Below are 21,476 nucleotides of genomic sequence, written 5' to 3'. Positions count from 1 at the left end.
GGACGTTGTATTCCCCAAAGTGACAGGGTTAATTGTACAGGGTCGGCAGTCTGTCTCTGTTTCTATTGTTATTTTTGTCTGATCAGCAATGTTGAAAGAGTGGTGTATTCTCGTATTTAAGGGGAGAGAGAAAAGAGGTCGATGGATACACACATACAAACACACGCAAAGAGAGATCTGGAAGAGAGAGACAGAGGCTGGAAGAGAGACAGGGAGAGACAGAGGCTGGAAGAGAGAGACGGGGGAGGCTGACTGAGAGATAGGAAGTTCTAGTTCACATTGGCTGTGGCAGGGGAGGCTGTGGGGAGGTAGAAATCGGAGGATGGGCTTGTTGTAATACCAGAGGTGGAATGAGCAATGGTATCTAATACACATGTTGGATACCATTCCTCATTCCATTCCATGCATTACAATGAGCCTGTCTTCATGTGTCTACATCCAGCAGCCTCCCCTGGGCCACAGTGACGGTTCGCTGTGGTGGTTCTCAGAAACAAGGAGGCCAGGAGGTTTGTGGCAGGAAGAGAGAGAGAGGAGGAGGAGGATGCAGAAGTGCTGTACATATTTAATGATAGCTCTTCTCAGTCCCTCTCTATATATACCCCCCCCACACACACACGCACACACACTCACAGGATGACGTGCTGTAGCATGCCGACCGCAGCCCTAAACACACCCCAGAATCCACAAAAGAACAGAGTTACGCCACACCCACACACACACACACACTGCCTCCACTGCCGGGCCCCAGAAGTGTCTTGCACACTTCTCTATATCTCCTCCTTTGAGTGTGCTTTTGTTCTCTACACCTGTCTGTCTGTCTCTCTGTCTGTCTGTCTGTCTGTGCCGGCCAGACCGTTGACATGGCAGAGCTAGAGGGCCTGGAGTTTGGGAAGTCTGACTTTGTTCTCCTGGACGAGGTGACGATGGAGCAGTTTATGGAGAATCTCAAGTTGAGGTAAGAAGGCCTGAGGCTCCGGGAGAGAAGGAGGGAGGGAGGGAGGGAGGGAGAGAGGCAGCAGCTGTTACTCAGGGATGGAGATGAGACTGTGTAGGAGACACAACACACCAAACTGAGACATAAGGGAAGACTCCTGTGGATCTCAATCATATTTTGTTATGTATTTTTGTGATGGGTTGTGATGTCGTAGCTTGATATTTGTGTGTTCTGTTCTGAGTACACACAACTGCTTCTTTCAATGTTTCTCATACTGTACTTAGCAGGGTAGAAACTTTTCAGTGGTTCTACTTGACAACTTCAGTTCTGACGAACACAATTGGAGAAGTGGACATGTTGGCACAGAGAAAGAGTGAGATAAAGAGAGAGAGAGAGAGAGGGAGAGGGAGACTTAGGGGAAAAGGATGAGTCATTTCTGGTTTGACTTTCCCGCCCGCCCTCACTGGTTGAGATATGAGCGTAAGTCTTGGTGGTCACCATAGAAACAGTCATACAAATAGACACCCATGACGGATGTGTCATTGTACCGCTTGTTGGGAACTTTAGTTGGGAACTTATTTTTGATGAGCGGTTTTTTCTACCCTGCTTGGCCTTGTCTGGTTGCTTTTGCAGTGACATATTTTGGTGTGTTTGACTGAATCAGATGACCTTTTCACCTCTCTATTTTTAGGTACAGTGTCAATGCATCTGTTAAATATGTCTGAGTTCCTTTTCTTTACTCTTCTCAGTATCTCAGGTGTACAGTGCATTCGGAAAGTATTCAGACCCCTTCACTTTTTGTTATGTTACAGCGTTATTCTAAAATGGATTAAATTATTATTTTTTCACTCATCAATCTACACACAATACCCCATAATGACAAAGCCAAAACAGGTTTTTAGAAATGTCGGAAATATCACATTTACATAAGTATTCAGACCCTTTACTCAGTACTTTGTTGAAGCACCTTTGGCAGCGATTACAGCCTCAAGTCTTCTTGGGTATATCCCATTCTTCTCTGCAGATCCTCTCAAGCTCTGTCAGGTTGGATGGGGAGCGTCGGTCCACAACTATTTTCAGGTCTCTCCAGAGATGTTTGATCGGGTTCCAGTCCGGGCTCTGGCTGGGCCACTCAAGGACATTCAGAGATTTGTCCTGAAGCCACTCCTGCATTGTCTTAGCTGTGTGCTTAGGGTCGTTGTCCTGTTGGAAGGTGAACCTTCGCCCCAATCTGAGGCCCTGAGCGCTCTGGAGCAGGTTTTCATCAAGGATCTCTCTGTACTTTGCTCCATTCATCTTTCCCTTGATCCTGACTAGTCTCCCAGTCCCTGCTGCTGAAAAACATCCCCACAGCATGATGCTGCCACCACCATGCTTCACCGCAGGGATGGTATTGGCCAGGTGATGAGCGGTGCCTGGTTTCCTCCAGACGTGACACTTGGCATTCAAAAACAAACAAACAAAATAAAAATGAACAAAGAGTTCAATCTTGGTTTCATCAGACCTTGTTTCTCATTCTCTGACATGCACTGTCAACTGTGGGACATTATACAGACAAGTGTGTGCCACTTGTCGTAGCAACATCTCAAGGATGATCAATGGAAACAGGATGCACTTGAGCTCAATATTGAGTGTCATAGCAAAGGATCTGAATACTTATGTAAATGTGATATTTCAGTTTTTTTTTATTTTTTATAAATTAGCAAACATTTCTGAAAACCTGTTTTAACTTTGTCATTATGGGGTATTGTGTGTTGATTGATGAGGAAAAAAATTAATTGAATCCATTTAGAATAAGGCTGTAACATAACAAAAAGTGGAAAAAGTTAAGGGGTCTGAATACTTTCCGAATGCGCTGTATTCCAACACTTGTCAGACAGCTTTTTCCCTCCGACACTCTCACTTCCTCCATGGTTTAAACAATAAAGCTGTGACCTGTCTTCACTTAAGACAGTGTTAAACCACACAGCACCTATCCATTTACAATGCTGTCATATTTAGAAAACCAGTGAATTTGAACTTTTATGAACTCACAGTAATACGTGCAACTGTTATTTTAGAGGATCCTGTTCCGCTCATAATTTCTTCAAGGACATGAAAGTATGAGCTCTCAACCTACGCTCAAGCTAAAGTTTCATTTCACGTTTCACAGAGTCCATATGTTTTAGTGACTACAATAGCAGCACACTATGCCAGATTCTTATCCTCTGAATTCCCTATTAATTCTCCCACAGCCAGCCTGATCAGACTTGCCCTATGGCAAGGTCTGCTGTAACAGTCAGAACAAGCAGATGTTAGGAAGCTATAAAATAAGCTTTCCTTTAATGTTGCCCACAATATACTATTAGTACAGTACCAGACATAGTCAGTTACAGGCTTCAGAGTCTAGGTCCCAGTGTGCTGTATGTCTTTTACTGGATGTACAGCATGTAATCAGAGGACAGGCTCATTGTAATGCATGGAATGATGAATGGTATCAAACAGGACTAGTGATGCATAAGATACATTTGTTTACAGCACCAGTCTAATTTCAGCTGTGCGTGTGCCTCATCAAATCATATCAATACCACCAGGTTATATTGGTAGCAGAACAGACACCTCTTGAGTCACACATTGCACTTCCTGTTCTCACTTCCTACCCTGTGTCATTTCCTGTCCTTTGGGGTGTGTTAATTTGAGCATGAAAATTTTTTTTAGGTGAACTTTTGTGTATTGTATGTTAGCATTGCTCTCACCACAATGGGCAGTGTTTATGAGGTGGTGACAGTGTAGAAGTACAATACTTGATACTGACTATCATGTGGTTATAGATTATTTCCGTCCACCACCCTGATGTCATGAGTTGGTTATTTCACATTTGAAAATTATTTTTCCTGTCGCTTTTATGGCTTCTTAAACAAACTGGAGTCATTTTAAGCTGACCCAAATTCTGATAAAAAAAAAAAAAAAAAAGCTATTATATATTATATTACCCTCAAGTAAGTCTGTGTGTTTGTGTTTGTTTTTGTGTGCGTTGTCAGGTTTGAGAAAAGCCGTATCTACACCTTTATTGGGGAGGTGGTGGTGTCTGTCAACCCCTACAAACAGATGGACATCTATGGGAAAGACGCCATCGATGCCTACCGGGGTCGTGAACTGTACGAGAACCCGCCCCACCTCTACGCAGTGGCCGACGCCGCCTACAAGGCCATGAAGAGACGAGCCAAGGACACCTGCATCGTCATATCAGGTCCTTCTCACATCCAACCTCCTCTCATTTACCTCCTCTTCTCATCCTGTTGAACTGCAACTGGAGTGTCTACTGTGGTTCTGATATCTTTAATAAACCAGGGGAGGCTGGTGGAGGTAGAAATCGGAGGACGGGCTCATTATAATGCATGGATGGAATGAGGAATGGTATCAAACTGAGCGGCTAGTATCTACTCCATGTCCCTTTGACCCCACAGTCCTGCTCTGCCTGTTTGATTCACCCCTGAATTCCCTGGTTAGGATGGGGTCATAGTGGTAGTGAACCAGTGGTGTTTTATCAGGCAGTGTCCTGCTGCTGCCGAGCCCTTGCCCCCCTGCTGCCTCTGACTGTCTGAGGGTCCGTCAGCTTCTCACTTCCTCAGGCCTGCCTGTGGGTCTCTTGTTGCCTCAATGATATCTTTTAAGCTGCATGAATAATATCCTGCTTCCTTTTATGCTGTATGTACATGTACTAATATTAGTCAGTGACAGATAGAGAAAGAGGAACAGCAAAGTCATGATTGGTAACTGACATCATAACTACGTGGATGTAGATATGCTGTCATACCATAGATATACAACACTGTGCTGGATTTGCAAACACATTTGCACACAGATTTGTACACACAATAACAAATGAAAGATGAAATGAAAAGAAAAGAAAAGGCAAATTGTGCAGGGGAGGTTAAGAAACCTCGAGAAGCCTCTCCTAGTACTAGAATAATAATAATTTTAAAATGATAAGGATAATACTAATAATAATAAGACTAGTTGGCTAGTCTAAAAGGTGCATTGTGCATTAAAAAAACACTCTGCTGTGTTTGCTGCTTGTGTTGTATTTGGGGTTGAATTGGTGTTATTGTTTCTCAGGTGAGAGCGGAGCAGGAAAGACGGAGGCCAGCAAGTACATCATGCAGTACATCGCCGCCATCACCAACCCGAGCCAGAGAGCAGAGGTCGAGAGGTGAGTGAGTGGTTGTCAAAGGTCAAAGGTCAAAGGGCAGTCAGGTATAGGTGGGAATGGTAGGAATCATATTGAGGAAACGCCGTAAGTTATTTAAGAGCAACGATATAGACTGGGTCAGTATGTTCTGAACAGATGATGACCGCCGATGGCACTTGGTACTTGTTCTTATGGAAGGTTTTACTTACAATGACTGATGTATAGTTTATTCACTTACTTAGACAAATGTACTTACTGTAAGTCGCTTTGGATAAAACCGTCTGCTAATGCTCTGCTGAGCTTAAATGTAAATGCTCAGTCACAACGTTATTAGATTAGATTAGATTAGATTCAACTTTATTGTCATTGTGCAGAGTACAAGTACAGAGACAACGTACACAGAATTATATACACAGAATCACTTTTGTTGGGTGGGATGTGATGTCATCATCTCCCTGTCCTCCTTTGTTCTCTTCCTGTCTTCTCCCCTCCTTGGGCCATGTTCTTACCTGCTTTCTCCTTCATTCTCTACCTCTCTCCTACCCAGCGTAGTCCATGTTTCCATCTGCTCTCTCCTTCGCTCTCTGCCTCTCTTCTCCCCTCCTTGGGCCATGTTCTTACCTCCTATCTCCTGCTATCGTTGATTACTACCTTGGGTCATGTTCTCACCTGCTACCATTGATTACCACCTTCTCCTGAACAGTGTAAAGAACGTGTTGCTGAAGTCCAACTGTGTGCTGGAAGCCTTTGGAAACGCCAAAACCAACCGCAATGACAACTCAAGCCGCTTCGGCAAGTACATGGACATCAACTTCAACTTCAACGGTGACCCCACTGGCGGCCATATCAACAACTACCTGCTGGAGAAGGTGAGGACCTGGTTGACACTGGACCTTGGGGTTAGGGAAGGGACTGGAGGAGAGGAGAGGAGAGGAGAGGAGAGGAGAGGAGAGGAGAGGAGAGGAGAGAGGAGAGGAGAGGAGAGGAGAGGAGAGGAGAGGAGAGGAGAGTAGAAGGGAAGAGAAGAGAGGAGGAGGAGGAGAGAGGAAAGCAACTCTGATAAGACTGCTAGAAGACTGCTATTAAACAAGACAAGGAAAAGTATTATTATTAAAATAAAGTTATTTTGAAAAGTTATCCACTCTCTTTTATTTAATACTTGAACAATAATATTCGATAAAGGTGATGAAAGTAGGGGTCTGTGAAGAGTGTGTCTGTGAATAGATGTTCCTGTAATTTTCATCCCCGTTTTGTCCAGCTGCTGTTAAATGTGTTAATTAATAGCTCACCCCGGGGGTATGAGATTCACTGCTGTTTTTATCCTCTGTAAGAGAGAGGAAGCGTAACATCTGACTCTGAAGGGCTGTGTGAATGATGGTGGCTGCTATCTGTTCTCACTGTGAACAGAAATAACCCCACAATCACACCGTGCCACTGTATCATCAGCTTACTCAAAACCTGGTTCTTTTGTGTTATATTTGAGGTTACAATGATGATGGTGATAAAGTTTCCATCTTAATGGAGTCTATGGTCTTTGTTGACGTTTCGTAATATGCGTTTGGAGTACGTTCGTACGTTTTTGACACACTAAAACTATTCACGCCAAGTTTGATGGTCTTTGTCTTTGTCTTTTGGTTTTATATAAAACGTAAATAAACATGCCTGTGTGTATCTACCTATTCTTTCTTCTTCCTACTTGTATGTCAGCTGTGTTGTTATTTGAGGTTATGGTGATGATTGTGATAAAGTAGAGATGTTGATGAAGTCTGTGGTCTTTGATTACATGTTTATGTGTGTGTTTCTATTGACATGTGTGTGTGTCTTTACCTCTTCTTCTCCCTTCCCCACTGTAAGTCAAGGGTGGTGCAGCAGCAGGGAGGTGAGAGGAACTTCCACTCCTTCTATCAGGTAAATGTTGTTTATTGGTCATTATTATGACCTTCAGTGATTGGATTTCACTCATCAATACTTTCTGACTAATGAAGGTTTATTACTAGGGTAAGGATAGAGTGTAATAGTGAAGGTTACAAAGATGTTTTTTTTCCCACCTTTGCCCAATACAACACACCTGTTGAAGCTGTTATTGTGTGTGTGTGTGTGTGTGTGTGTGTGTGTATGTGTGTGTGTGTGTGTGTGTGTGTGGTTTCAACAGCTACTACGTGGTGGCTCTGATGAAATGCTCAAGTCACTTCACCTCCAGAAGGACCCTGCAGACTACACATATACCAGAGAGGGCGCTGCATCCACAGTGCGTTCTCCTTCCTTTGCTCAACTGCTTAACTCTGATGATGCTATGATGACATTTATCGCTTGACAAAATACAGTTACGCTCCCTCAACATGTGTGGTGGTGATTACTCTCAGTTACCTCTCTCTCTTCCTCCAGACGTCCAACAACGACAGCTCCAGCCACAAAGCAGTGATGAGTGCCCTAAAGGTGATTGGCTTCTCAGACGAGGAGATCGACTCCATTTACAGGATCCTGGCGACCATTTTGCTCCTGGTTGGTTCTTCTTCTGTTGGTCGTACAAAGTGTAGTACTGTACATGAGCTCTATGGTTCAAAGCAGGTGTACACTTGGGTGTGTTTCACATCAGAAATGTTTGACAGTTTGGCACTAAATTGAGTTGAATGTTACACATTCAGCTTCCTAAACACAGACTAAAACAAGCCCGTGGACTTTATGGCACTATCTATAGAGATTCTCTGTCGAAGATACGTTTTAGTCTAGGATCAGGCTTAATCATAGACAAACGTTTCAATATGACATACATATGTACAGTATCAGAGGAGGCTGGTGGAGGTAGAAATCGGAGGACGGGCTCATTGTCATGCATGAAATGGAATGAGGAATGGTTTTAAACAAACATGTTCATTCCATTCCATGCAATACAATGAGCCCGTCCTCCGATTTCTACCTCCACCAGCCTCCCCTTGATATGTATATACATATGAATGTATACATTGTTTTCATTGGGCTCAATCCGGCCCACAGTGTATAGGCTTTGTTGTAACACCAGGATGTGTGTCTGTGACTCTCTCCAGGGTAACCTGCAGTTTGAGACTGACAGTGAGAGTGTCCAGGTGGTGGGGCAGGAGGCTGTGAAGCGCATCGCTGAGCTGACCACCACAAAGACGGACAACGTGAGCAAGAGCCTGCTGTACCGCACTGTGGCCACAGGGGGCGGTGAGGTCATTGAGAAAGGCCATACTGAGAAAGAGGCGTGCTTTGGCAGGGACGCTTTTGTCAAGGTACTGACTGGCCCCCATTATCACAAAATGACATCATCATGGTGAAACGACATCCAATTGTTTTAAGTACAGCTATCTCATAGCCATTTCAGTGCTCTTTCATGGGCACTATTAAGTAGTTGAGTAGTACATTAATACATTTAGAGTACACTGCCGTGAAACCTCAGCTCTCTCACACATTTGCTCTGTCTAATTTTCTCCCTTGTACATTCTCCCTCTCCCTCTCTCTCCCTCTCCTCTCTCTCTCTCTCTCTCTCTCTCTCTCTCTCTCTCTCTCTCCTTCCTGTCGTCACTCCTTCCTCCTCCATCTCTTCTTTAGGCTCTCTATGAGAGACTCTTTGGTTGGATTGTAGGTCGTATCAACACAGTTATTGAGGTGAAAGATTACAACCCAGTGCTTCATGGTAAAAATACAGTCATCGGAGTACTGGATATTTACGGCTTTGAGATCTTCGACAACAACAGGTTGGTCTCTTATTTGTAATGTATAATAATAAACCTCTTTCTGTATTGAACCGGCTGGCTTCATATGTTTTGAAGCGTTTGACTTCTTTTTTTTTGTGCTAAATGTTTTATTGACATTTTCAGGTTTAACAACAAAGGAAAAAACGCTTTCCTCGTTGGTTTTCTACCATGACTTATTGCAACCTCTGTACCTCTGCTCTGTTGCCAGCTTTGAACAGTTCTGCATTAACTACTGTAACGAGAAGCTGCAGCAGCTCTTCATTGAGCTGATCCTTCGACAGGAGCAAGCCGAGTACCAGAGAGAGGGCATCACCTGGCAACATGTGAGTGCCGTATACACACACACACACACGCACACGCACACACACACACACACACACACACACACACACACACACACACACACACACACACACACACACAATTGACTTAATGTCAATCCATTCCCATCTAACCCACTTCCTCCCTCTCCCCTGTCTGTTACCATTAGATTGACTACTTCAACAACCAGATCATCGTGGATCTGGTGGAGCAGGCCCATAAAGGCATCATCTCCATCCTGGACGAGGCTTGTCTCACTGTGGGCAAAGTGACCGACACTGTCTGTCTGGAGAGCATGAACACCAAGCTGGGCCAGCACCCCCACTACACCTCCCGCAAGGTCAGAGAAACACAGCTTCACTGGCCGTACCTCCTGATGCAGCCCACTCTTTACCTCCATCCCCCTCCTCTTTATCTCCTGCGTTCCTAATTCTGTCTCAACCAACAGAGTATATCCCTATAAAATATATACTAAACTCCACAACTCCATGGAATGGAATGAGGAATTCCGCATTCCGTTCCAAGCATTACAATGAGTCCCGTCCTCCGATTTCTGCCTCCAGTTTGGGGATGGATTTCCCACTTGTTCACTGTTGTCATTGCAGTTCCACAAGATGGTAGATAGAGGGCAGGGTTTTCTTACTGTTTTGGCTCTACAGTATAATAGTTTCACACAAGGCCTCACCATCCTCATACTAGAGCAAGAGTCTGTTGAGATATGGAACGTCATGGCAGTGGGGATATTGTACATACTGCTGACCAGGGGAGGCTGATGGAGGTAGAAATCGGAGGATGGGCTCATTGTAATGCATGGAACAGAATGAGGTTGATACCATTCTTGATTCCATTCCATGCATTACAATGAGCCCGTCCTCGATTTCGACCTCCACCAGCCTCCCCTGCTGCTGACAATACAAAGCGTCAACATTCTATATTGTCTTGCAATGGTCATTTTTCATAACGACAATGGATATTTAAACACCTGACTATTTGTCTGACATGCCATATGGCCTAGGATACAGACCGCCTTTGAAAAAGCATTCAGATCTTAGGCTGTAGATATTACATCTTCCCAAATGGTCTAGCGTCCCGGGTTCGACTCCCGTTCTGGCAACTGATTTGAAAATGATGTTTTTGAATGTTTTTCATGTACTGTAATCTACAAGTGAACCTCTACATGGGGAGATGTCTCCTTTGCTCTTAGTCTACGGTGCATTGAAGTCTATGTTGTCCCTTCTGCAGCTGAACCCCACAGACAAGACCATGGAGTTCCAGAGAGACTTCCGTATCCGCCATTACGCCGGAGATGTCACGTGAGTGACTGACACGTTGTTTGCACGCTCACTTAGTTTGGTTTTAGTTTGGTTTATTTAAACACAAAAAGACAGGTGAAAGACAAACAGACAAGGTGTGGTGAAAAACCCACAGTGGCTTATGTGAGAATATCACTATAGTAACAAGCATTAATTACATAATACATACACAATACAGAAAATTTAGTGCAGACTCAATGAAATGAAACGCACAAGTACAATTAACACAACAAACTCTTAGTGTGATTATAAAACAAACAGAAAGCAAGAAACAAAACGGTTTAGTCCACTTCGTTCCTTCTGCATCCTGCACATCAACTACAACCACGCCTAGAGACCGTGGTTCAACAGGTCAAAGGTCATACTGTGACGTAAGACACTGTGGAGTAGCCATGGGGATGCTTCCTCCATTGGCCTAGTATTTGCATGTTCTACATTAAACAAGTGGTCTGCCCTGAATATCAGAAATGGCATGGTATCATTATGCTGAGGGAGGGAGGGAGGGAGGGAGGGAGGGAGCTGATGAGACAAATTCCCTCTGAAGAATTGAGCATGTAAGTCCTCAGCAGTAATCAAGGAGAAGCAGAGTGGGTCTTGCCAAGTGCATGTGCATGAGTTCGGAAATCCAGGTTAACATGACGTACAACATGAATAAAACGCTGAGCACTTAGATCATGTTTCGCTTACATTTTCCATCACTGATTCCCAAGAAGGCTCTCACACCAAAAATACTCGAATGACGGCAATCAGCCTCAGATAGAATTATTCATTTTTAATATCGTAGTATATAGTATAACACAGTGAAAAGTAGAAATGAACCAACCAGTCTCACACCATCAAGCCTTTTTATAAACAAAGACCTAGCCATCATTATCTCTCTTCACTGTCTGAGCCAATGGTGTTGGAGTGACCTACCGTACAGTAAGGCTTGATGGCGTAGAGGTTGTGCCAACGTGACAGAGCAGCCATGATGGAAGGCTGTCCCTGTCACTACATCTCTGTCACACGCACGCACGCACGCACGCACGCACGCACGCACGCACGCACACACACACACACACAAACACACAAACACAAACACACACCCTGTCCCTGTCACAGCCTCCTCATCCAGGTCCTTGGGGAGAGTCAGGGCCGGCCCTGCTGTCACCCCCTGTAAGGTCCCCACAGCTCCCTGTCGACAGTCCTCCATCCCATCCCATCCCTGCTCCTGCGAAATAGCTAAATATACCCTCATCCCAGCCACCCCCATGGAACAACACCCCCCCTCATGACAACCTCCATCCAGCACAGCTTGGCTTTGACCTACTTTGCTCCCCCTCATTCCACCCTTTCCCTTTCTCTCTCTGTCTCTCTTTCTCACTCTCTCTCTCCTTCCCTCTCTCCTCCTGCCGTCTCACCTTGTCCCCACGGCCCCTAACAGTTCCTCCCTCTTCTGCCTGACTGTTTATATCGGGGATGACACTATGATCTACACTTCTAGGTATACTGAACTCTGTGAAGTATGCTCCATAGAGTATGCCGAACTCTTCCTTATCTAGCACTGTACATCCTAAGAATTCATATTTGGCCCTGTACCCTACACTTAAAGGGTAAATGTATACTGTACATGGGATATCGTGGTTGGGTTAAAGGGATGGTTCACTATTTTTGTGCTTAGAATTGTTTTTAGATATATTACCCATGTTGACGATTGACCCAGATGGTTTTAAGGGCTTACCTTTGTTGTTTATTTATGTCCAGCAGTCGCGATCGCTCAACTTGGAGGTACAATGGGAGTAAACGGGGCAAGTAGCTTCTTGCTCCGTTAAGCACTAAAACTTCCTTTTAGAAATCTAGCTACTTGTGTATCAGCTATTGTATTCTCTAAGGGGTTTAAGTGGGCATATTAACAACTAATTCCTGCAAATAATGTTTAAAGACCCAGGCCAACCAGTTCTGACTTCTCGCTTACCTTGAAAAAAAAATACTCAAAGAACAGATGGTGGTGACGTTGGTCATGCACAACGCTATTTGGGAAAGTAACCCCAGATATGGCTAGGAGCAATTCTCAATAAAAATGTGTTGAAAGGTTGTTTGACTCAGTCGCAAAAAAGCCGGTGAAGGGGATTCGAAGGGTTATATTCAACTCTGGGCGCTAACTGGCTGCTAAAAATATCTTATTTCTGTTCCTGAATGTGGTGTCTCAGGGCGTCCAAAAACCCCATTCTATCACCAAGTTGAGCGATCGCGGCTGCTGAACATAACTAAATAACAAAGGAAAGCACTTAAAAACCATCTGGGTCGATCGTCAACATAGAGATATATCTAAACACGAATGTAAATATCAAAATAGTGAACCATCCCTTTAACCCTGGCCACCATATCACTTGTACAGTATACATACTAACCTGGACCTCTTAAAGGCTCTGTACCATCTGCTGTACACACTGTACTATTGCCCAGCAACCTACCCTCCTTCCTCAAACTCCGACGACACACCCTGAATCATCCTCCATCCTCTGGAGAGCTGCTGTGCTGCCGTCCCCTGTGTACTCCCTCCTCTCTCCCCTGTCCTTGTAGAGCTTCTCCCTGACCCTAGCCCTGGCCCCTAAGTTCCCTGGTTCTCCTCGTGTGTGTGTGTGTGTGTGTGTGTGTGTGTGTGTGTGTGTGTGTGTGTGTGTGTGTGTGTGTGTGTGTGTGTGTGTGTTGTGTTGTGTTGGCAACCATCAGTCACAGGGGCACATCTGTCATACGAGGATGGCACTTCCTCTTCCTTAACTCCTGATGTGACAGGGGAGATAGAGTGGTGCGTGTGTGCGTGCGTGCGTGCGTGCGTGCGTGCTTGAGGCTTTAGCTCCTCACATCTCTATATTCCATTGAAGCATGCTCCGCAACATGGCTATCGTACTACCTGAGGTTAAACTTCATTTACCTCACTCACCCTCATTTACCCCTAAATACCTCACATGTGTGTGTTTCACGCGGCACCCCTTTCGTAATTGATTTGGCTCCGCGAAACAGCTTTCTCGTGTTTTTCTCAAATATACTTGTTTTTCATTTCATTTGCCTAATTTGAGAATCTTCTAAGTACCATGACCGGGTTTTTTTTTCCTCTAAACTTCTGCCTAAGGCCTCCCTGAGTCATGTGATAGGAAAGTGCTCCATCTGTGTAGAAGGGGTGGGTAGAGGCAGAGTACTGTTGAGTCTCCTGTCAGGTAAGGAGCCAGGAGGAGGAGTACTATTTGTACTAATGGTACCTACAGTAACCTATGGTTGCATGACTCACATCATACTCATGACTCACGTTTTATTTTTAGTGGCTTTTATTCTTTTTTTTTTCTTGACATGCCACTTCAATTGAGTGCCTCCACTCCAGTTGCTGGGGCCTCCTGTACATTTGAGTCTCTATAATAGCTTTTTTTTTCTCTCTCTCTCTCTCTCTCTCTCTCTCTCTATTTCTGTATATCTCTCTCTCTATCTCTGTATCTCTCTCTCTCTATCTCTGTATCTCTCTCTCTCTCTCTCTCTATCTCTGTATTTCTCTCTCTCTCTCTCTCTTTCTCTGTATCTCTCTCTCTCTCTCTCTCTCTCTCTCTCTCTATCTATTTCAGATATTCAGTCGAGGGCTTTTTGGACAAGAACAAGGACCCGCTTTTCCAAGATTTCAAGCGGCTCATGTATAATAGGTGTGAAATCCAATACTTAGCCGACTCACACGGTTTACACACAAGTGATGAAGTTCTTGACAGTTCTGGAACTGGGTTGTTTATAAATGAGTTCACTCATCATCCTGTTTACATCACTCCTCTTCTACCCTACTTAATTAATCTTTCACTGCCCTCTGCCCTACTTTCTTCTCTTCTTCTCATTTATATGTATTCTTTCTCTCTCTCTCTCTCTCTCTCTCTCACTCCCCGCTCTCTCTCTCTCTTGCTCCGCCCCTCTCTGTCTCTCTGTCTCTCTCTCTCTCTCGCTCTCCCCTCTCTTTCTCTCTCTCCCCCCTCCCTCTCTCCCTCTCTCACTCCCCCCCTCTTTCTCACTCTCTCGTTCCCCCCCTCTCTTTCGCGCTCCCCCTCCCTTTCTCTCTCTCTCACTCCCCCCCTCTCTCTCGATACCCCCCCCCCCCTCTCTCTCTCTCTCCCCCCCCCCCCCCCCACCTCTCTCTCCGACTCTCTCGTTCTGCAGTGCCAACCCTGTGCTGAAGGAGATGTGGCCGGACGGGCAGCTGAGTATCACAGAGGTCACCAAACGACCCCTGACTGCGGCGACTCTCTTCAAGAACTCCATCGTGGCCCTGGTGGATAAACTGGCTTGTAAGGTCAGTGGGGGTCCTGCTTGCATTCTGGTTACTGACATTAGCCTAAACAGACCCATGGAAAACCCCTTACAGACCAATAGAGATCCACAAATGAAATTAATGTCAAACCTCCCTTGAAGCTGACTCTGGTGTTCTCTGCTAAGGATACACAGCCCTCGGCATTCACTGTCCAGCTTTTGATAAAAAAGCTTGATTTAGGACTTTGGGGAAAAAAAAAGAAGTTTGTTTATAAAAGTTTCCATTGTTTGTTTTTTTCTCCTTAGATTGAATTTTTTTTTGGTGGATAAGACAGATCCCTGTTGCTTGGCAACGCTGTCAAATCAAGGCCACTTGAGGCGCTTCTTTGTTTTAGTATTTTTTTCCCCGCGTCAGTCTCCGTGGTGAGCAATGACCTAGTTCTTCTTTGAAATTTACCTCTCTGTTATCCTCTGGACATTGTAGACCAGACAGACACACCGGCCCTCTTTAACAATCACATGACTCCTAGTCTAAAAATGGAAACCTTTATGTGTCGGATAATGATGGGTCGTTTTCGCATGGGTCAGATGCTGATGAACCCAGGGATTATAACTAAGTGAAAGTACATGTGACTGACTGGGAGCATTTTCTGTGTACCGGGGGAGGCTGGTGGAGGCAAATATCAGAGGCCGGGCTCATTGTAATGCATGGAATGGACTGAGGAATGGTATCATGGTATCAAACACCGTTCCTCATTCCATTCCATGCATTACAATGAGCCCGTCCTCGGATTTCTACCTCCACCGGCCTCCCCTGCTGTATACGTACCTACGCGTCCCATTGTGTCAGAGAGAGCCACCGTTCTGTTGGTCACTATAATCCCCCCCCCCCGGCGATGACATGCCCACTCAGAACAGGGATGCCCAGCCGAGCGTCTCACCTGTCCTGGCCTGAGCTCCCTGACTGAGACATGACATTTCCTGTTGTTATTTTGGGATGACCCATGCCGCAGTCTCTCTCTGTGGCTGGCTGGTGCGCAGTATGGAGAGAGAGATAGCGGGGGGGGGGGGGGGGGGGCGCCGACGCATTGAGGACAGTTCCTGTTTTTTTAGGTCACATTGAAGGACTGGCTGTCCTCCTCCTAGGTCCTATGGGGACACCTGTGCTGAATCTGACCCCCCCCCCCACCCATCCCGCCCGTTTCCTTTCTCAAGTCTCTGATGAACTGAGCTAAAATGGTTCTGCTGGGGTGTGTGTGTATGTGTGTGTGTGTGTATGTGTGTGTGTGTGTGTGTGTGTGTGTGTGTGTGTGTGTGTGTTGGGGTATCATTGTCTTTGTGCACATTTTTATGTATCTGTGTGTGTGTCTGCGTGCTAGAGTGTGTATGTGTGTGTGTACGTGCGTGCGTGCGTGCGTGCGTGTGTGCGTGTGTTTGTGTGTGTGTGCCAGAGTGTGTTTGCAAGTGTGGATGCATGCGTGCTAGAGTGTGTGTGCTTGCTAGAGTGTGTGTCTGTGTGTGTGTGTGTGTGTGTGTGTGCGTGCATGCTAGTGTGTATGTGTGTGTGTGTGTGTGTGTGTGTGTGTGTATGTGTGTGTGTGTGCTTGCATGTGTGCCAAAGTGTTGTGTGTGTGTGTGTGTGTGTGTGTGTGTGTGTGTGTGTGTGTGTTGATGGATGGCAGAGGCAGGGAGATAGTGTTCAGTGCGCTCTGTTCCACTCTGTTCATCTTTCGGGGGGGAGGAGGTGAGTGAGAGACAGAACGCAGAGAGGAGAACAGAGCATGCCTGTTCCCTTGACAGGAAGATGTGTCCCAACAAGCTCCCGTCCGTAAACACAGAGCAGAGGCAACACTGTGCTCTCATTTTAGCAGGAATATGTGTCGTTTTAAGTATTTATTGAAGCATTCATATTACAATAGGTAGAGCTCTGCTTTGGAAGATGTTCAAGGACAAACTGCACAAAGCAGATTCTGTCATCTCTTTTGGGATGTAATGTTCCATTGGATAAACTCCATGGTATGAGGTTACTCCCAAACTTTGAAACTATGGAACCACTCTGCTGTTTTTGTGAGGAGGCCATATTCGGCCAGCTTCATCACGTTTGAATATTCTGTGTATTGCATGAGCCATAAACTTGAAAACATGGTACTGTAGCTGTATCTGTAATGGGCTGTCATTGTAAGACAAAAAAGTAAGAATATGTTTTTTTTCCCCCACATTTTTATTAAACCTTTATTTATGCAGGGTGTCCCACTGAGACTAAGGTCTCCTTTTCATGCTTACCACAGTGAACAATCAAAAGTACATTTAAAATAACAATTATAACAACAATTTACACAATATACTCAATTAAAACACAAACATTCCTCGGATGACAGATCCTTTATTCTTTTTAAACTGACCCATCTGGATAAATAAAGGTTTCATAAAATGAAATTAAACCTTGTGTAAGCCTCTATATGTTGTGTGTTCTAGGAGCCGTACTACGTGCGATGTGTCAAGCCCAACGAGGTGAAGTCGGCCTTGCTGTTTGATGACGCCCGCTGCCAGCACCAGGTGGCATACCTCGGCCTGCTGGAGAACGTCAGGGTGCGGAGGGCAGGGTTTGCCTACCGCCAGCCCTATGCCCGCTTCCTGCAGAGGTCAGAACCGAGCTCACCTCACACAACCTGATGTTCTCAGAACCAGCTGTTCTCTTGAGGACTTCATTCTAAAGTGTGGATTGGTCCAACCGAGATGGATCAGACTAGATTTCTCTGCTATGAAGTTTTTGAGAAGTCGTATTTGAGTGTCCAGTTTAATTTAATGACATGAATTGACCATGCACAGTTTGACTTATAAACAATTCCCTATGATGTTGTAAAGCCATCCTCCTACTGTGAAGCCTCTGTCTATCAGTTGTGGCTAGAGGGTGCATGGCTACCGTGGTAATCCTGCCAATGTTTACTTTGACTTTTTCACAAACCTTTGTAGCATTGAGCAGGGGACATATGTTAGTAGCCTACAGTAATCATGGTGATCGCTAACGGTAACTAAGTTTACAAGTGACAGGGAAGAGATTTTGAGCTAAAAACGAACGATGAGTGCATTTTCGTTAGCATTTTGTCATTGGTTTGCAAGCTACTTGGGCTACACTTGAGACACAGTGATAGCTGTCAGCCTATCAGGCCAACGAAGTCAAACTCTCGTAGCTAAACCTGAGTTGACTTCGGGATTACAACGGTAGCCATATACCACCTAGCCATAACCCTATCTATCCCTGACGTCTCGCCTCTCCCTCCGTCTCCCTCCCTGTGTGTAGGTACAAGATGACCTGTGAGTACACCTGGCCCAATCACCTCATGGAAACCGACAGGGAGGCCGTGGAGGCCATTGTCACACAGCACGGTTTCCAGGAAGACGTGGCGTATGGACACACCAAGCTGTTTGTGCGAACCCCCCGGTCCCTCTTCACCCTGGAACAAGAGAGGGGCGCTCTCATCCCCATCCTTGTGCTGTTTCTACAGAAGGTAGAGCCCCCTAGTGGTGGGAGGTTATGGTGACCGTCTAGACCAGATAAAGTTTAGACAGAGCCTGGTTACAATGGCTTTTATTCTTGAACTTTAAACTATATGCAGTGGTGAAAATGCAATTAATTCACCTGGGGAAACAAATTAAATGCTGAAATTAAAATATTTTAATATGTTCATCCCCATTACCACCACTGACTGCATGTGATAGATTTTACAGAATTTACTGCCACTAAATATAAACACCAAAATCCTGCATTGGAATGAAGATGTATTTATGAGTATCATAAAGGGCCCCAAGGCTTTGGCAGCTAGGCCTAATTAAATCCAATCGACAGCTTGCATGTGTGTGCTCGGGATGAGTATGAATCACTCACACACATCCTCCACATATTTAGACCTCTGCATTAAGACACAGAGAAACGCTTATCATTAGTCTTCAGCATGGTGATCATCTGGCTCCCAGTTATAGATGGGTGTGATTCATCTGTTGAGTCAAGTGGAGATAGCTACCATAACAATAATTGGGATAATGAATGCGATCAGTGTATCGTTAGATGAAACTAAATTATTTCACTTTCGCTCTGTGAAAATGCCCTGCTTTTCGTCTCTGTGACCCACTTGTAGTGCATCTGCAGCTGCTGCTGGGTCAGAACTGGAGCAGAACTTAGTCTGTAAACTCAGCAGGAGTCTAACCCAGTCAGGATATGAGCTGGTGTTGACTGAAAGCCCACCTGATGCCTCACTTCTCTCTCTCTCTCTCTGTGCCATTTCTCTGCTTCTCTCTTGTTCCTCTTCTCCTCTATTTATCCTGTGTTCATTTGTACCCGCTTTGGTCTCTATAACCTTTCTTTCTCTCTTTATCTCTCTCTTTTCTCTCTTCCCTCTACCTCTCTCTTTTCTCTCTTCTCTTTCTCTCGCTCTTTAATTTCCCTCTCTCTCTCTCTCTCTCTCTCTCTCTCTCTCTCTCTCTCCTCTTTCTACATTTACATTACATTTACATTCATGGCATTTATCAGACGCCTTTATCCAAAGCGACTTACAACAAATACATTTGTTTAAGTAAGTGAATCATCTATCCATCAGTCACCATAAGATAAAGTAATCAATGCTCAGACCAGGGGACATTGGCAGTCACAATGCTACAATGTTCTTTTTTTTTTTCTCACTCTCTTCTTCCCTCTCGTCCTCCCTTTCTCCCTCTCCCCCTAGGTGTGGCGTGGGGCGCTTGCTCGTATGCGGTGTCAGCGGATGCGGGCCATCTACGCCATCATGGGCTGCTACAAGCGCTACAAGGTGAAGGCCCACTTCTGGGACGTGGAGCGCAGGTTCGCCAACGTCCGCAACATGGCCGACTACGGGAAGAGCGTGGAGTGGCCGACCCCGCCAGCGGTTCTGACACAGTTCCACAGCATCACACAGCTACTGCACCGCCGGTCAGTCCCCATAGTTACCGCAGCCATAAATATCCTTGGGTATGTGTGTACACCTAGGCAACTGCAGTTAGGGAACATGTCTTTAGGATGTGGGAGTCTTTGGGAAAGAGTGTAGGAGGCATCACGGCACGCTCTTCTCTTTGTAGATAAGAAGTATATTCTTATCTTTACCTTTATCTTTGAGTGAGGTTTAGTTTGAGGTACAGTAGTAACCTATTTTGCTAGTACACGTTAGGGTCTTGTTTCCTGGACACAGGTTAAGCCTAATCGTAGACTAAAAAAAAGCCATCTTTAATGGAGATTTCCCTGGCTTTAATCTGTGTCTGGGAAACCATCCCTAGATGTTTTCTGCTGCTTCTTTACTGTATTTGTTTGTTGTCATTCTCCAGGTGGAGGGCGAGGCAGATCATTCAGAATATCCCCCCGTCTGACATGGCGGAGGTGCGGGCCAAGGTGGCGGCCCTAGGGGCTCTGAGTGGCGAGAGGAAGGACTGGGGCTGTAGCCGCACCTGGGAGAGGGACTACCTGGCCAATGTGAGTTCAATGTTCAAAAGTACTGATTCTACTTACCTACTTGATTTAACCAATGCAACTGGGCGTTCACTTATTTTTGCACCTGCACTAATTTCTTTATAATTTAGCTTTTCTACTACACACATGATTTCCTCCAAACCAACATATGGAATTGGTAAATATAAACCTGTTATGTCAGATAAAAAAAGTCTAAAAAGATTAAATAAATATTTCATGGTAAAAACTAAAAAAATCTATAATTGTACAAGGGGTTCACATACTTCAAGCAGCACTCTACACTCAAACTTCCCAAATACTAAAATAAAATACATCCTAACTAAACTAAATTGCACAATATAAATACAAGTACAATATTGAATAGCAATAGATTATGACATTATGAGTCACAGTTATCGACATGTGCACCAAACTACTCCCTCAGTGTTCTATCTTTATGTAATTGTCTTCAGCTTGTTTTATGCTATTCTGATCATTGGCCTGTTATTGTTGTGGGGATAGAGATGGTTTTTATGCAGTAACAACCCAAGTAACCTTTGGCTTGTAATATTTCACTGTGAGCACTGAAGTTGTATTTATGAATTCCCTTAAATATGGTACATTTGCAGTATCTGTGTCACAGAGCCCTTAGAGACCATCCCATTCCAGCCTTCTAGGGTTGACAAAATGCAGTACTGCATAGAGAATCTAGAGGGCGATGTAGTGTGGGACACCACCCCAACATGCAGCAGCACATGCTCACCTTTACCCAGTAAACACTGCTTGGGAGTTCCTGGAGACAAGATGACATCGTTCCCAAACGTAGACCAAGCAGCCTGCTGCCAGAACATGTGACTGATTGTGACGACCGGCCCGTTGGCGCCTTTGAATCAGGCTGCGGTCTAATGGCTCCCACTCACGGCTCGTTTAGGGGTTAATCCAATGTTGTATGGTTGGTGGGGCCATGAAACGCGCTTCTGGATACTGTGACCATGACTGCTCATCTCTTAGTCACCCAGTCAGTCAGTTGACTCAGTTATGACGTATAGGCCCCAGACTAGGGCCACAGGGCCTCATTGAACCCACCTCACCTCACCCCACCGCCCCCCCCCCCCCCCCATCCCCCCTAGGCCATTAACCAACCATTAACTTAACAAAGACCTACCTGTCTACGACAACCTACCCCCCCCACCCATCTCCTGCTTTCAATTACCCCTTCCCTCTGCTTCATCATCTCATTAACCCACCAACCAGCCAGTGTTTAGTTTAACTTCCTCAATCTAATACATAGAAATACATGGTATAGATC

The 21,476-nt window shown here is 45.1% G+C and overlaps 1 protein-coding gene across 1 annotated transcript in view; it reads left to right on the top strand.

The window, feature by feature from the left end:
* The first annotated feature begins 791 nt into the window (after window positions 1-791).
* Window positions 792-21,476, top strand: part of myo1g (myosin IG) — a 36,391-nt gene continuing 15,706 nt past the window's right edge. The window contains exons 1-18 of the mRNA XM_083685311.1: window positions 792-955; window positions 3,955-4,163; window positions 5,033-5,126; window positions 5,809-5,974; window positions 6,960-7,013; window positions 7,258-7,353; window positions 7,491-7,607; window positions 8,150-8,356; window positions 8,676-8,821; window positions 9,030-9,144; window positions 9,312-9,482; window positions 10,385-10,455; window positions 14,049-14,123; window positions 14,623-14,755; window positions 17,188-17,354; window positions 18,014-18,221; window positions 19,434-19,657; window positions 20,047-20,191. Of these exons, the coding sequence (XP_083541437.1) occupies window positions 861-955; window positions 3,955-4,163; window positions 5,033-5,126; window positions 5,809-5,974; window positions 6,960-7,013; window positions 7,258-7,353; window positions 7,491-7,607; window positions 8,150-8,356; window positions 8,676-8,821; window positions 9,030-9,144; window positions 9,312-9,482; window positions 10,385-10,455; window positions 14,049-14,123; window positions 14,623-14,755; window positions 17,188-17,354; window positions 18,014-18,221; window positions 19,434-19,657; window positions 20,047-20,191 (2,493 nt within the window). The 5' untranslated portion in view covers window positions 792-860. The remainder of the gene's footprint in view (window positions 956-3,954; window positions 4,164-5,032; window positions 5,127-5,808; window positions 5,975-6,959; window positions 7,014-7,257; window positions 7,354-7,490; window positions 7,608-8,149; window positions 8,357-8,675; window positions 8,822-9,029; window positions 9,145-9,311; window positions 9,483-10,384; window positions 10,456-14,048; window positions 14,124-14,622; window positions 14,756-17,187; window positions 17,355-18,013; window positions 18,222-19,433; window positions 19,658-20,046; window positions 20,192-21,476) is intronic.

This window comes from Argentina silus (genome assembly GCF_951799395.1).
Source record: "Argentina silus genome assembly, chromosome: 14".
Taxonomy (NCBI): Eukaryota; Metazoa; Chordata; class Actinopteri; order Argentiniformes; family Argentinidae; genus Argentina; species Argentina silus.
Note: the sequence above shows the minus strand (reverse complement) of the source record. Positions and strands in the feature narration are given on the sequence as shown.